Raw genomic sequence first — 14,735 nt, 5'->3', positions numbered from 1 at the left:
GCCGGCTCTTCCATCCTGGCGAGGGCGCGCTCCGTCCAGGTCAGCCCAGGGTCCGCTCGCGGGCGCCTCCTTCGGCCCGTGGAGCCCAGCCCCGCCGCCTCTGCCCTGCCCTGCCCTGCCCTGCCCAGCCCATCGCTCCCGGCAGGCCGCGTCAAACGCCAGCTGGAGGGCGCGAAGGGAGGGGAAGGGAGGGGAGGCAGCTCCGCCGGCGCTTGCAGCTCCATCGCGGGCCTGCCGGGGGAGGAGGAGGCGGGGGCAGCCGAGGAAGAGGAGGAGGAAGCTCAAGCGCAGCCCGCCGTGGGGTTCCCGAGTCCAGGTAAGCTCCGGAGGCTCCACCGCGGCCGGGGTCCCCCGCCTGCTCTTCTCCATCCCTGCGCCTTTACGCAGCGATCCTGCCCGGTCGCAGCCGTGGTGCCAGCCCGGCTTCAGAGGAGGGCAAGGGGGTGGTTGTCTGAATGGGGATGGTGGAGGGAAGAGATGAGCCAGTTGCGGGACCCAAAGCAGCCCTGCTGAGTCCAGAAAGAGCGGGGAAGGGTCTCTCCTCGCCGGCTTTGGAGACGCGCTCCTTCCAGGCACCTGTCTCTCTGCTTGCCTTCCTCCCTTGGATGGTAACCCCTGGGCACTGGGGGGGGGGGGCGCTGAAGAAACGGGGTTGGCTACCCACATAGCTGTTGTGCCCCTTGTGCCCCTAATAGTTGCCCTGCACCCCTTGTGCCCCAAATCCAGCTCTCCTGTGTTTTCACCTCTGATCTTTAGTCTTACCTGCAGGATCAGTAATGTTTGTCATATGCCGCTAATATTTATTCTTCGCCCCTTGTGCCCCTGATGTTTGTCCTGCATCTCTTGGGCGCCTAACCTTTGTCACGGGCTTTGAATATTTTTTCCTGCAGCCTTGGGCTTCAAATACTCATGTGGGCCCCTAATATTTATCCTGCACCCCTTGTGCCCCTCCTGTTCCTGATGTGCCTCTACTTGTTCTGCATCTCTTGTGCCCCCAAAGCGGACTCCCCTCTCCTGCAGTTTCACCCCTGGCCTTGAGTTTAGGCTGAGGTACAGCTTCTCTGCACCTTCTCCGGGTCTGACTTGATTTGGCCCCTTTAGGGGAGCCCATTTTCTGTTTGCCCATGACTCCATTTGTCTTCAAGCCAACTGAAAGGCTGGGGATTCCCCCCCCCCCCTGCCAACTCCAAAGCTGGTTCTCAGAGGTTGTTCTCTTCCACTAGGGGTCTGGATGCAAATCAGGCTCACCTCGGGTCTTGTAGAAACCTGGGGAAGAGGCAGAATTACAGAATTGGAAGGGACCTTGGAGATCTTCCAGTCCAACCCCTTGCTCAAGCAGGGGACCCTAGACCATTTCAGAGAAGTGAGTGTGCAGTCTCTTCTTAAAAACCTCCAGTGTTGGAGACCTACAACTTCTGAAGGCTTAATTGTTTTCACTGTTAGGAAATTCCTCCTTAAGTTCTATGTTGCTTCTCTCCTTGATTAGTTTCCACCCATTGCTTCTTGTTCTGTCCTCAGGTGCCTTGGAGAATAGTTTGACTCCCTCTTCTTTGTGGCAACCCCTGAGATATTGGAAGACTGCTATCATGTTCCCTCTAGTCCTCCTTTTCATTAAACTAGACATACACAATTCCTGCAACCGTTCTTTGTATGTTTGATCCTCCAATCCCCTAATCACCTTTATTGCTCTTTTCTGCACTCTTTCCAGAGTCTCCACATCTTTGTTTTATATTGCATAGTGACCAAAGCTGGATGCAACATTCCAAGTGTGGCCTTACTAAGGCCTTATCAAGCAGTGGTTTTGTCTGCCCTGTTTGCGTGTTGCAGAAATTCTAGGTCTCTTTTGTGTGGTGCTGGCAGAGTAGCAGAAGGAGATGTTTTCAAACAGTCTTCGTTCATCTGGCGGTTGAATGGGAACAGGTGGGTGGTGATACTCGCCTTTGGCTTCTGTTCCCGAATCTGTGTTTACACAGTCCAGGCAGGGGGCATTACGGCAACAGCCTCTGAACACCCAGAATAGGGTTGCAAAAAAAAAAAAAAGGCATAAAACCCAGCCTGTGGGGGGAAAAGGAGAATTTTCAGGAATCTCCTGGATCTTCCTGATGCAAAAAAAACCCCAAAACCCAGAGGGCTTCGGATCAACACAGATTCAAGCGCTAATCTCTAAATCCCACTGGGGGGGATACGAATTATCTCTGGCTTGTGCCGCCTTGTAATATTTTACATAACGGGGATAATTCAGGAAGAACATTAAAAAGAGAGAGAGAGAGGAAGAGAGAGAGAGAGAGATCAGGTTGGCACAGTCTTGGGTCTATATTTAGTAGCCCTGTGACCGCGATTTTTCTCACGGAAGCTGGCATAGGACTACAGCATTGTTACCTCTAGCTAAAAACAAATTATTTTGAGGGTTGCTTCGAAGCCCACCAGATGCTATGGAACGCAGCTTGATGGTTTAATATTCCTAACATCTGGAGTTTTTATTTTTTTGTTTGTTTCTTATATCTGATCCAGATATTTTGGTGGAAGGGAAAAAGACTTTGCGAAGATGGCTCTGTTGAAATGCGGCTGGCTCTGGAGACAGAGTAAGTCCACTTGGGAATTTCGTCGCATGGGTTGCACTTGGAATTTCGTTGGGAGGTCGCCGACAAGGGTGGATTTTCCGTTTGGGTGGCGATGGGTCCTTTGGGAGGCCGGGAGCAGCCATGGCTGATCTCGGAAGCTAAGCAGAGACAGGTTGGGTTTGTATTTGGATGGGTGGATCGATGGAAGGATGGGAAGTAAAGGGGGACAAAATAGCAGCGCCAAACCAGCATTTTCTGATCACAAAGGAAGCCCCAGTCCCCACCCATGGACCTCTAGACACCCTCCATCTATTGAGTTTTCGATCGATCAGGCTGCTCTTAAAAATAATTGTTTACAATAGAAGCTGAACGAGGTGCTGCCATCTTGAATCCTACAATCCGCACAACAGCAAATGCATTGGCTAGATACGTAAGCCTTCAGCTTACGACGACAATCGAGCCCAAAATTTCCATTGCTAAGCAAGGCAGTTGTTAAGTGGGATTTTTTTTTGCCCCCATTTGACCATTTCCTTGCCACAGCGGTCGCTTGCAGTTATTCAGCATGCTGGTTTCAGAAGACGAGAACTTGGTAAATGGCAGAGACGAAGGAAAAATAGCTCAGAATGGGTGGGGGAAAGGAAGGAGTGCCGAGAAAGGTGATGGGGCTGTTGGAAACCCCCCCAAATACTTGAGACTTAAGATTCTGTCTTCAAAAGAAAAAAAAAGTCCATTTGCCTCCTGAAAAAAGCACCTTTGGGACAACCGTGACCTGGATGGTGGAGAATCTCTACAGACTTTGAGCTACCCAATTTGGGGTGAAGACCTTTGAAATGGGGTGGGAGAAGGAATGGATTTCCAGAGGGGAAAAAAATTGCAGACTAAGGAACCATTTGCACCACTCTGGGGACCCTGAGGACACAAGTAAAACCTCCAAGTGGCCTCAACGACTCTCTAAAAGGATGCAAATGACCAACTGTCTGCAAGGAGTATCAATCCTTCCACCCTCCACCATTCAGCCGGAATTGAAGATGCTCCTTGGAGGAGAAGCAAAACATCTTCAAAAGAAAAAAGCAAGAAAATCCAGTTGCCTCCTGAAAAAAAGCATCTTTGGGACATTTTGCCTATGCTTTAAAGGGGCCTGTTTCGAAGATGTGGGTGGTGTGTGTGTGTGTTTGTGTTTGTGATCCACAGCCCTTTCATATGTCAAGGAAAGAATGTAAATCTGGAAGCCTGGTTGATTTGATGACAGTGAAGGATTGGGATATCCGAAAGTGATAAGGCAGGGGTGTCCAAACTTGGGAACTTTAAGATTTGTGGACTTCAACTCCCAGAATTCCCCAGCTGGCTGGGGAATTCTGGGAGTTGAAGTCCACAAGTCTTAAAGTTCCCAAGTTTGGACACCCCTGTGATAAGGGAATCTCTAAGGAGCAGCCCCTGTTTTTTAAGATCAAGCACAGGTGGTCCTTGACTTACAACCATTCTTTTAGTGACTGTTTGAAGTTGCAAAGGCATTAACAAGTAAACTTGCAACCCTTTTTCACACTTTACAACCACTGCAGCATCCCCGTGGCCATGTGATCAGAATTTGGCAACTGGCAGGTATTTGTGACTGGTGTCACCTGATCCGGCAAGCAAATTTAATGGGGAAAGCCGGATTCGCTTAACGGCCACATGATTCACTTAACAACCACAGTGATTTCCTTAACAGCTGTGGCAAAAAAAGATAATCAAAGTGAGGCACAACGCACTTAGCAATTGTCTTATTTAGCAATGAAAATTTTGGGCTCAGTTTTCAAGTGCTTTATGAATGTTTTCCACTGCTTAACAACCGCTTAACAACCGTTGCAGCCTTCCCATGGTCATCTGATCAAAATTCTTAGCAACTGTGGTCTTAAGTCGAAGACTACTTTACTCAGTGGGGCACCCTGTCTCCTGGCAGCCTGCAAAGGCGAGGTTTTGGGGGTCACTGGGACCCCGGAAGTCGTGCAATTTCATGCATTTCCCCCAAATCTGGATTCTTCCAGCATACATTGCAATTCCGTTCCAAAATTTTTCAGCTCCTGAAGTCTCTCCTTGCACTAGATCAGGGCAGCCCTCGTGAAGGTTGGGTGGGTCAAAAATGGGGTTTTAAATGGGGACCTGGAAGGGGTCCAAACTCCTAGGAGGAGAGTTGACGGGAAATCGATGCAAAGGCTCCAGTTGCGTTGTGTCGGATGACAGTCTGGCTGTGGGTTTTTTTGCAACATCTGCAGTTTCTTGCCAAGGCCTCTTGGCTTCCCCACCTCTGCTGCTGACCTTTACGACTTAAAGTTCTGCGTCCGATGGAAAAATGCAAGGAAAGGAAGAAGGCGAAGTTCCCGGGAAAGAGGAGAAGAGGGCAGCAGAACTTTAGAGAGGAAAAAAAGCAACCGTCATAAGTACATGCCAGTTGCCGAGCCTTCGGATTTGGATCACGTAACCCCAGGGATGCTGCAACAGTTGTTAAGGGTGGAAAATGTTCATAAGTATTCAAATGGTCACTAAACAAATGCTTGTAACAGGAAGTCCTCGACTTACAACAGTTCATTTAGCAACCATTCGAAGTCACAATGACACTGAAAAAAGTGACTAAGGACCATTTACCCACACTTATGACCGTTGCAACATCCCCGCAGTCACGTGATCAAAATTCAGACCCTTCGGAAGTGATTCCCCCATTCTGCGACCTTTCCACAAGCAAAGTCAGTAGGGAAGCCAGATTCACTCAACAACAACAAACACTTAACGTGTCGCTAACTTCACAATTGCAGGGGTTCCCTTAACAAAGGGGGAAAGAAGATCGTGAAATGAGGCAAAACTCACTGAAGAACTATTTGGCTTGGCAACAGAAACGTTGGGCTCAAATGTTGGGCGTGGCTTGATAAGAGTGGCAGGGGAAGGATACTGCAAAATCCCCATTCCCTCCTCACTCCAGGAGAAGGATACTGCAAAATCCCCATTCCCTCCTCACTCCAGTTCCCTCCCCACTCCAGGGGAAGGATACTGCAAAATCCCCATTCCCTCCTCACTCCAGGGGAAGGATACTGCAAAATCCCCATTCCCTCCTCACTCCAGGAGAAGGATACTGCAAAATCCCCATTCCCTCCTCACTCCAGTTCCCTCCTCACTCCAGGGGAAGGATACTGCAAAATCCCCATTCCCTCTCACTCCAGGGGAAGGATACTGCAAAATCCCCATTCCCTCCTCACTCCAGGGGAAGGATACTGCAAAATCCCCATTCCCTCCCCACTCCAGGGGAAGGATACTGCAAAATCCCCATTCCCTCCTCACTCCAGGGGAAGGATACTGCAAAATCCCCATTCCCTCCTCACTCCAGGAGAAGGATACTGCAAAATCACCATTCCTTCCTCACTCCAGTTCCCTTCCCACTCCAGGGGAAGGATACTGCAAAATCCCCATTCCCTCCTCACTCCAGGGGAAGGATACTGCAAAATCCCCATTCCCTCCTCACTCCAGGGGAAGGATACTGCAAAATCCCCATTCCCTCCTCACTCCAGGGGAAGGATACTGCAAAATCCCCATTCCCTCCTCACTCCAGGGGAAGGATACTGCAAAATCCCCATTCCCTCCTCACTCCAGGGGAAGGATACTGCAAAATCCCCATTCCCTCCCCACTCCAGGGGAAGGATACTGCAAAATCCCCATTCCCTCCTCACTCCAGGGGAAGGATACTGCAAAATCCCCATTCCCTCCTCACTCCAGGGGAAGAGTACTGCAAAATCCCCATTCCCTCCTCACTCCAGGAGAAGGATACTGCAAAATCCCCATTTCCTCCTCACTCCAGTTCCCTCCCCACTCCAGGGGAAGGATACTGCAAAATCCCCATTCCCTCCTCACTCCAGGGGAAGGATACTGCAAAATCCCCATTCCCTCCTCACTCCAGGGGAAGGATACTGCAAAATCCCCATTCCCTCCTCACTCCAGGGGAAGGATACTGCAAAATCCCCATTCCCTCCTCACTCCAGGGGAAGGATACTGCAAAATCCCCATTCCCTCCCCACTCCAGGGGAAGGATACTGCAAAATCCCCATTCCCTCCCCACTCCAGGGGAAGGATACTGCAAAATCCCCATTCCCTCCCCACTCCAGGGGAAGGATACTGCAAAATCCCCATTCCCTCCCCACTCCAGGGGAAGGATACTGCAAAATCCCCATTCCCTCCCCACTCCAGGGGAAGGATACTGCAAAATCCCCATTCCCTCCCCACTCCAGGGGAAGGATACTGCAAAATCCCCATTCCCTCCCCACTCCAGGGGAAGGATACTGCAAAACCCCCATTCCCTCCTCACTCCAGGGGAAGGATACTGCAAAATCCCCATTCCCTCCCCACTCCAGGGGAAGGATACTGCAAAATCCCCATTCCCTCCCCACTCCAGGGGAAGGATACTGCAAAATCCCCATTCCCTCCCCACTCCAGGGGAAGGATACTGCAAAATCCCCACTCCAGGGGAAGGATACTGCAAAATCGCCATTCCCTCCCCACTCCAGGGGAAGGATACTGCAAAATCGCCATTCCCTCCCCACTCCAGGGGAAGGATACGGCAAAATCGCCATTCCCTCCCCACTCCAGGGGAAGGATACTGCAAAATCCCCATTCCCTCCCCACTCCAGGGGAAGGATACTGCAAAATCCCCATTCCCTCCCCACTCCAGGGGAAGGATACTGCAAAATCCCCATTCCCTCCCCACTCCAGGGGAAGGATACTGCAAAATCCCCATTCCCTCCCCACTCCAGGGGAAGGATACTGCAAAATCCCCATTCCCTCCCCACTCCAGGGGAAGGATACTGCAAAATCCCCATTCCCTCCCCACTCCAGGGGAAGGATACTGCAAAATCCCCCTTCCCTCCCCACTCCAGGGGAAGGATACTGCAAAATCCCCCTTCCCTCCCCACTCCAGGGGAAGGATACTGCAAAATCCCCATTCCCTCCCCACTCCAGGGGAAGGATACTGCAAAATCCCCATTCCCCCCCACTCCAGGGGAAGGATACTGCAAAATCCCCATTCCCTCCCCACTCTAGGGGAAGGATACTGCAAAATCCCCACTCCAGGGGAAGGATACTGCAAAATCCCCATTCCCTCCCCACTCCAGGGGAAGGATACTGCAAAATCGCCATTCCCTCCCCACTCCAGGGGACGGATACTGTAAAATCTCCATTCCTTCCCCACTCCAGGGGAAGGATACTGCAAAATCCCCATTCCCTCCCCACTCCAGGGGAAGGATACTGCAAAATCCCCATTCCCTCCCCACTCCAGGGGAAGGATACTGCAAAATCCCCATTCCCTCCCCACTCCGGGAGAAGGATACTGCAAAATCGCCATTCCCTCCCCACTCCAGGGGAAGGATACTGCAAAATCCCCATTCCCTCCCCACTCCAGGGGAAGGATACTGCGAAATCCCCATTCCCTCCCCACTCCAGGGAAGGACACTGCAAAATCCCCATTCCCTCCCCACTCCAGGGGAAGGATACTGCGAAATCCCCATTCCCTCCCCACTCCAGGGGAAGGATACTGCGAAATCGCCATTCCCTCCCTACTCCAGGGGAAGGATACTGCAAAATCGCCATTCCCTCCCCACTCCAGGGGAAGGATACTGCAAAATCCCCATTCCCTCCCCACTCCAGGGGAAGGATACTGTAAAATCTCCATTCCTTCCCCACTCCAGGGGAAGGATACTGCAAAATCCCCATTCCCTCCCCACTCCAGGGGAAGGATACTGCAAAATCGCCATTCCCTCCCCACTCCAGGGGAAGGATACTGTAAAATCTCCATTCCTTCCCCACTCCAGGGGAAGGATACTGCAAAATCCCCATTCCCTCCCCACTCCAGGGGAAGGATACTGCAAAATCCCCATTCCCTCCCCACTCCAGGGGAAGGATACTGCAAAATCCCCATTCCCTCCCCACTCCGGGAGAAGGATACTACAAAATCGCCATTCCCTCCCCACTCCAGGGGAAGGATACTGCAAAATCCCCATTCCCTCCCCACTCCAGGGGAAGGATACTGCGAAATCCCCATTCCCTCCCCACTCCAGGGAAGGACACTGCAAAATCCCCATTCCCTCCCCACTCCAGGGGAAGGATACTGCGAAATCCCCATTCCCTCCCCACTCCAGGGGAAGAATACTGCGAAATCGCCATTCCCTCCCCACTCCAGGGGAAGGATACTGCAAAATCGCCATTCCCTCCCCACTCCAGGGGAAGGATACTGCAAAATCGCCATTCCCTCCCCACTCCAGGGGAAGGATACTGCAAAATCCCCATTCCCTCCCCACTCCAGGGGAAGGATACTGTAAAATCTCCATTCCTTCCCCACTCCAGGGGAAGGATACTGCAAAATCGCCATTCCCTCCCCACTCCAGGGGAAGGATACTGCAAAATCGCCATTCCCTCCCCACTCCAGGGGAAGGATACTGCAAAATCCCCATTCCCTCCCCACTCCAGGGGAAGGATACTGCAAAATCCCCATTCCCTCCCCACTCCAGGGGAAGGATACTGCAAAATCCCCATTCCCTCCCCACTCCAGGGGAAGGATACTGCAAAATCCCCATTCCCTCCCCACTCCAGGGGAAGGATACTGCAAAATCCCCATTCCCTCCCCACTCCAGGGGAAGGATACTGCAAAATCCCCATTCCCCCCCACTCCAGGGGAAGGATACTGCAAAATCCCCATTCCCTCCCCACTCCAGGGGAAGGATACTGCAAAATCCCCATTCCCTCCCCACTCCAGGGGAAGGATCCTGCAAAATCCCCACTCCAGGGGAAGGGTACTGCAAAATCCCCATTCCCTCCTCACTCCAGGAGAAGGATACTGCAAAATCCCCATTTCCTCCTCACTCCAGTTCCCTCCCCACTCCAGGGGAAGGATACTGCAAAATCCCCATTCCCTCCTCACTCCAGGGGAAGGATACTGCAAAATCCCCATTCCCTCCTCACTCCAGGGGAAGGATACTGCAAAATCCCCATTCCCTCCCCACTCCAGGGGAAGGATACTGCAAAATCCCCATTCCCTCCCCACTCCAGGGGAAGGATACTGCAAAATCCCCATTCCCTCCCCACTCCAGGGGAAGGATACTGCAAAATCCCCCTTCCCTCCCCACTCCAGGGGAAGGATACTGCAAAATCCCCCTTCCCTCCCCACTCCAGGGGAAGGATACTGCAAAATCCCCATTCCCTCCCCACTCCAGGGGAAGGATACTGCAAAATCCCCATTCCCCCCCACTCCAGGGGAAGGATACTGCAAAATCCCCATTCCCTCCCCACTCTAGGGGAAGGATACTGCAAAATCCCCACTCCAGGGGAAGGATACTGCAAAATCCCCATTCCCTCCCCACTCCAGGGGAAGGATACTGCAAAATCGCCATTCCCTCCCCACTCCAGGGGACGGATACTGTAAAATCTCCATTCCTTCCCCACTCCAGGGGAAGGATACTGCAAAATCCCCATTCCCTCCCCACTCCAGGGGAAGGATACTGCAAAATCCCCATTCCCTCCCCACTCCAGGGGAAGGATACTGCAAAATCCCCATTCCCTCCCCACTCCGGGAGAAGGATACTGCAAAATCGCCATTCCCTCCCCACTCCAGGGGAAGGATACTGCAAAATCCCCATTCCCTCCCCACTCCAGGGGAAGGATACTGCGAAATCCCCATTCCCTCCCCACTCCAGGGAAGGACACTGCAAAATCCCCATTCCCTCCCCACTCCAGGGGAAGGATACTGCGAAATCCCCATTCCCTCCCCACTCCAGGGGAAGGATACTGCGAAATCGCCATTCCCTCCCTACTCCAGGGGAAGGATACTGCAAAATCGCCATTCCCTCCCCACTCCAGGGGAAGGATACTGCAAAATCCCCATTCCCTCCCCACTCCAGGGGAAGGATACTGTAAAATCTCCATTCCTTCCCCACTCCAGGGGAAGGATACTGCAAAATCCCCATTCCCTCCCCACTCCAGGGGAAGGATACTGCAAAATCGCCATTCCCTCCCCACTCCAGGGGAAGGATACTGTAAAATCTCCATTCCTTCCCCACTCCAGGGGAAGGATACTGCAAAATCCCCATTCCCTCCCCACTCCAGGGGAAGGATACTGCAAAATCCCCATTCCCTCCCCACTCCAGGGGAAGGATACTGCAAAATCCCCATTCCCTCCCCACTCCGGGAGAAGGATACTACAAAATCGCCATTCCCTCCCCACTCCAGGGGAAGGATACTGCAAAATCCCCATTCCCTCCCCACTCCAGGGGAAGGATACTGCGAAATCCCCATTCCCTCCCCACTCCAGGGAAGGACACTGCAAAATCCCCATTCCCTCCCCACTCCAGGGGAAGGATACTGCGAAATCCCCATTCCCTCCCCACTCCAGGGGAAGAATACTGCGAAATCGCCATTCCCTCCCCACTCCAGGGGAAGGATACTGCAAAATCGCCATTCCCTCCCCACTCCAGGGGAAGGATACTGCAAAATCGCCATTCCCTCCCCACTCCAGGGGAAGGATACTGCAAAATCCCCATTCCCTCCCCACTCCAGGGGAAGGATACTGTAAAATCTCCATTCCTTCCCCACTCCAGGGGAAGGATACTGCAAAATCGCCATTCCCTCCCCACTCCAGGGGAAGGATACTGCAAAATCGCCATTCCCTCCCCACTCCAGGGGAAGGATACTGCAAAATCCCCATTCCCTCCCCACTCCAGGGGAAGGATACTGCAAAATCCCCATTCCCTCCCCACTCCAGGGGAAGGATACTGCAAAATCCCCATTCCCTCCCCACTCCAGGGGAAGGATACTGCAAAATCCCCATTCCCCCCCACTCCAGGGGAAGGATACTGCAAAATCCCCATTCCCTCCCCACTCCAGGGGAAGGATACTGCAAAATCCCCATTCCCTCCCCACTCCAGGGGAAGGATCCTGCAAAATCCCCACTCCAGGGGAAGGATACTGCAAAATCCCCATTCCCTCCCCACTCCAGGAGAAGGATACTGCAAAATCCCCATTCCCTCCCCACTCCAGGGGAAGGATACTGCAAAATCCCCATTCCCATCCCACTCCAGGGGAAGGATACTGCAAAATCCCCATTCCCTCCCCACTCCAGGGGAAGGATACTGCGAAATCCCCATTCCCTCCCCACTCCAGGGGAAGGATACTGCAAAATCCCCATTCCCTCCTCACTCCAGGGGAAGGATACTGCAAAATCCCCATTCCCTCCCCACTCTAGGGGAAGGATACTGCAAAATCCCCATTCCCATCCCACTCCAGGGGAAGGATACTGCAAAATCCCCATTCCCATCCCACTCCAGGGGAAGGATACTGCAAAATGCCCATTCCCATCCCACTCCTGGGGCCAGCCACAGGTGGCATTTGCCAGTTCTCCGAACTACTCAAAATTTCCTCTACCGGTTCTTCAGAACCTGCTGAATTTCACCCCTCTTACGAGTGTGAAAAACAGTCGTGTCAGCGTTTGTTCAGTGCCATGGTCACTTTGCATGGTCACTAAACAAATAGTTGTAAACCAAGGACCGTCTGTATGTGGACTGTCCTTAGATGGCACCATCTCAGCTGGCACATGACTTGAGGTGTTTTGGATTGTTTTATAATCACTTTTAATTTGTTTTCTATTTTCTTGTTGTCTGGGAGCTTTCTAGAGTATTTTTTTTTTTTGCCAGTGGGCGGCACTGGCAAAAAAATCCAAAAAAATTCCTAAATCCAAAGAGGAAATGACAGAATAAAATAATGATAAATTGTACCAAAGGGGAATAATTAAGCTCCCTTGGCATCGTGTTGGCGTGACTACTCAATGCATGAACAACAGTCTGACTCACCCTTGCCAAGCTTTTAAAGGGCTTAAGCATTGCAAGATAATAACCTATATGTCGGAAAAAGGTTTATTTACAAGCATGAAGGTGTAAAGCCTAGTCTGCAAGGTGGGGAGAATTGCCCGTTTCTTTTTTTTCCCCAAAGAATTTTTTATGTTTTTATTCTCTTACATACCATTTTAAGTATACATTCATATGATTGTTATTCTTCTTTACCTTTATCATTCTTATACATTTGTTATTCCATTTAATAGGTTATAATATACAGTTTGGGTTGATTTATTTACCATCCCTTCCGCCTGTTGTAACATCACCTTCTTTTCCCTTTTTTTTCTCCCTCCCTCCCTTCTCTACTTTCTTCTTTCCTCCTCTCCTTCCCCTTCCTTCTTCCCTTCCCTTTCTCCTACTCTTCCCCTTCCTATCCTCTCTCCTTCTCTTTCTCCCCCTTCCACCCTCCTCCCCTTTCCCTTTCCTTTTTCCCTCCCTCCCTCCTCTCCTTCCTTCCTTCCTTCCTCCTCTCCTTCCCCTTCCTTCTTCCCTTATCTTTCTCCTACTCCTACTCTTCCTCTTCCCCTTCCTACCTCTCTCCTTCTCTTTCTCTCCCTTCCATCCTCCTCTCCTTTCCCTTTCCTTTTTCCTTCCCTCTCTTCTCTCCTTCCTTGCTCCTCTCCTTCCCCTTCCTTCTTCCCTTCCCTTTCTCCTACTCTTCCCCTTCCTATCCTCTCTCCTCCTCTTTCTCTCCCTTCCATCCTCCTCTCCTTTCCCTTTTCTCCCTCTCTTCTCTATTTTCTTCCTTCCTCCTATTCTTCCCCTTCCTTCTTCCCTTATCTGTCTCCTACTCTTCCCCTTCCTACCCTCTCTCTTTCTCTTTCTCTCCCTTCCATCCTCCTCTCCTTATTCTTCTTTCCCCCTTTCATTTCTCCTCCTCTCTCCCTTTCTTTTTCAATTGTTGTTGGTGTATATTTCAAAACTCAGTTTATGTTTCCTTGGGATGGTATTTCCGTCAACCGAAATATAATTTAGTATCATTTCTTATTCTCTTACCTCCACTAGTCTATCCTAGTTATTTCTAAAATGGTGCATTCACCCAGCACTTACAGGTAATTCTCGACTTACAACAGTTCATTTAGCACCATTCAAAGTTACAACAGCACTGAGAAATGTGACATGACCATTTTTCCACACCCATAATCGTTGTGGCATCCCCTTGGTCACATGATCAAAATTCGGATGCTGTTGGCATCTGACTCATATTTATGACCATTGCAGTATCACGTGATCCCTTTTTGTGACCTTCCGACAAAGTCAACGGGGAAACCAGATTCATTTAAGAACCGTGTTACTAACTTAAAAACTGCAATGATCCGTTTAACAGCTGTGGCAAGTAATGGGACAAAATTCACTTTACAAATGTCTCAAATTTTGGGCTCAGTTGTGGTTGTAAGCTGAGGACCACCCATACTGTGGGGGAAAAACCTTATATTTTATAATAATAATAATAATAATAAATATTTATTTCTTAGCCGCACCCTCTCCCGAAGGACTCGGGGCGGCGTACAATAAAACATAGGAAATAAATATATAGACAAACATACATATAACAAAAACGTATACCAAGACATATACATATACAAGGAGGAGGTGAGCTGATGAATAAAAAACAATGAAAAACACAATGTTTAAAAACCCCTAAATAATTGAATACAATTAAAATACCCCAAATAAAAAACCCGTCAGGAGCGATATAGTTGGATCAAAGTTGAGCCAGGCCAGCTACTTGGAAAAGGTGGGTCTTGAGCTTTACACGGAAGGAGCGGAGGTCAGAGGTAGTTCTAATATCCGGGGGGAGGTCATTCCACAGGGCTGGGCCCGCCACAGAGAAGGCTCTACTCCTAGGCACCGCCCCCCGGCACTGCCTGGTGGACGGCACCTGGAGGAGACCCTCTCTGTGCGAGCGGATTGGTCGCAGGGATGTATGGGGCAGAATACGATCCCGCAAGTAACTAGGTCCTGAGCCATGGAGCGCTTTGAAGATCGTTATCAAAACCTTGAAACGCACCCGATAGACTACAGGAAGCCAGTGCAGCTCGCGCAGGAACGGTGTCACATGGGAGTACCTAGTACTCCCCATAATTACCCGCGCGGCTGCGTTCTGGACCAACTGTAGCCTCCGGGTGCATTTCAAGGGAAGCCCCATGTAGAGAGCGTTAGAGTAGTCCAAGCGAGACGTCACCAGCGCATGAGTGACCGTGCGTAAGGCGTCCCGGTCCAGTAGGGGGCGCAATTGGCGCACCAGGCGAACCTGGTGGAACGCCCCCCTTGCCACGGC

General features: G+C 51.1%; 1 protein-coding gene across 2 annotated transcripts in view; it reads left to right on the top strand.

Moving 5' to 3' along the window:
- Positions 1–206: 206 nt before the first annotated feature.
- The window catches only part of PLEKHB1 (pleckstrin homology domain containing B1), a 36,713-nt gene continuing 22,184 nt past the window's right edge, over positions 207–14,735 (top strand). Inside the window, exons 1-2 of one of the 2 annotated variants that reach the window (XM_081952908.1) lie at positions 207–316; positions 2,512–2,582. In XM_081952908.1, coding sequence (XP_081809034.1) covers positions 2,546–2,582 — 37 coding nt within the window. In that variant the 5' untranslated portion in view covers positions 207–316; positions 2,512–2,545. Of the gene's footprint in view, positions 317–1,836; positions 1,921–2,511; positions 2,583–14,735 lie in introns of those variants that run through there. The other variant, XM_081952909.1, reaches the window with a different exon arrangement.

This window comes from Natrix helvetica (assembly GCF_964273705.1).
Source record: "Natrix helvetica genome assembly, chromosome: 4".
In the NCBI taxonomy this organism is placed as follows: domain Eukaryota; kingdom Metazoa; phylum Chordata; class Lepidosauria; order Squamata; family Natricidae; genus Natrix; species Natrix helvetica.
The sequence above is the reverse complement of the archived record's forward strand: the minus strand, read 5'-3'. Positions and strand labels throughout refer to the sequence as shown.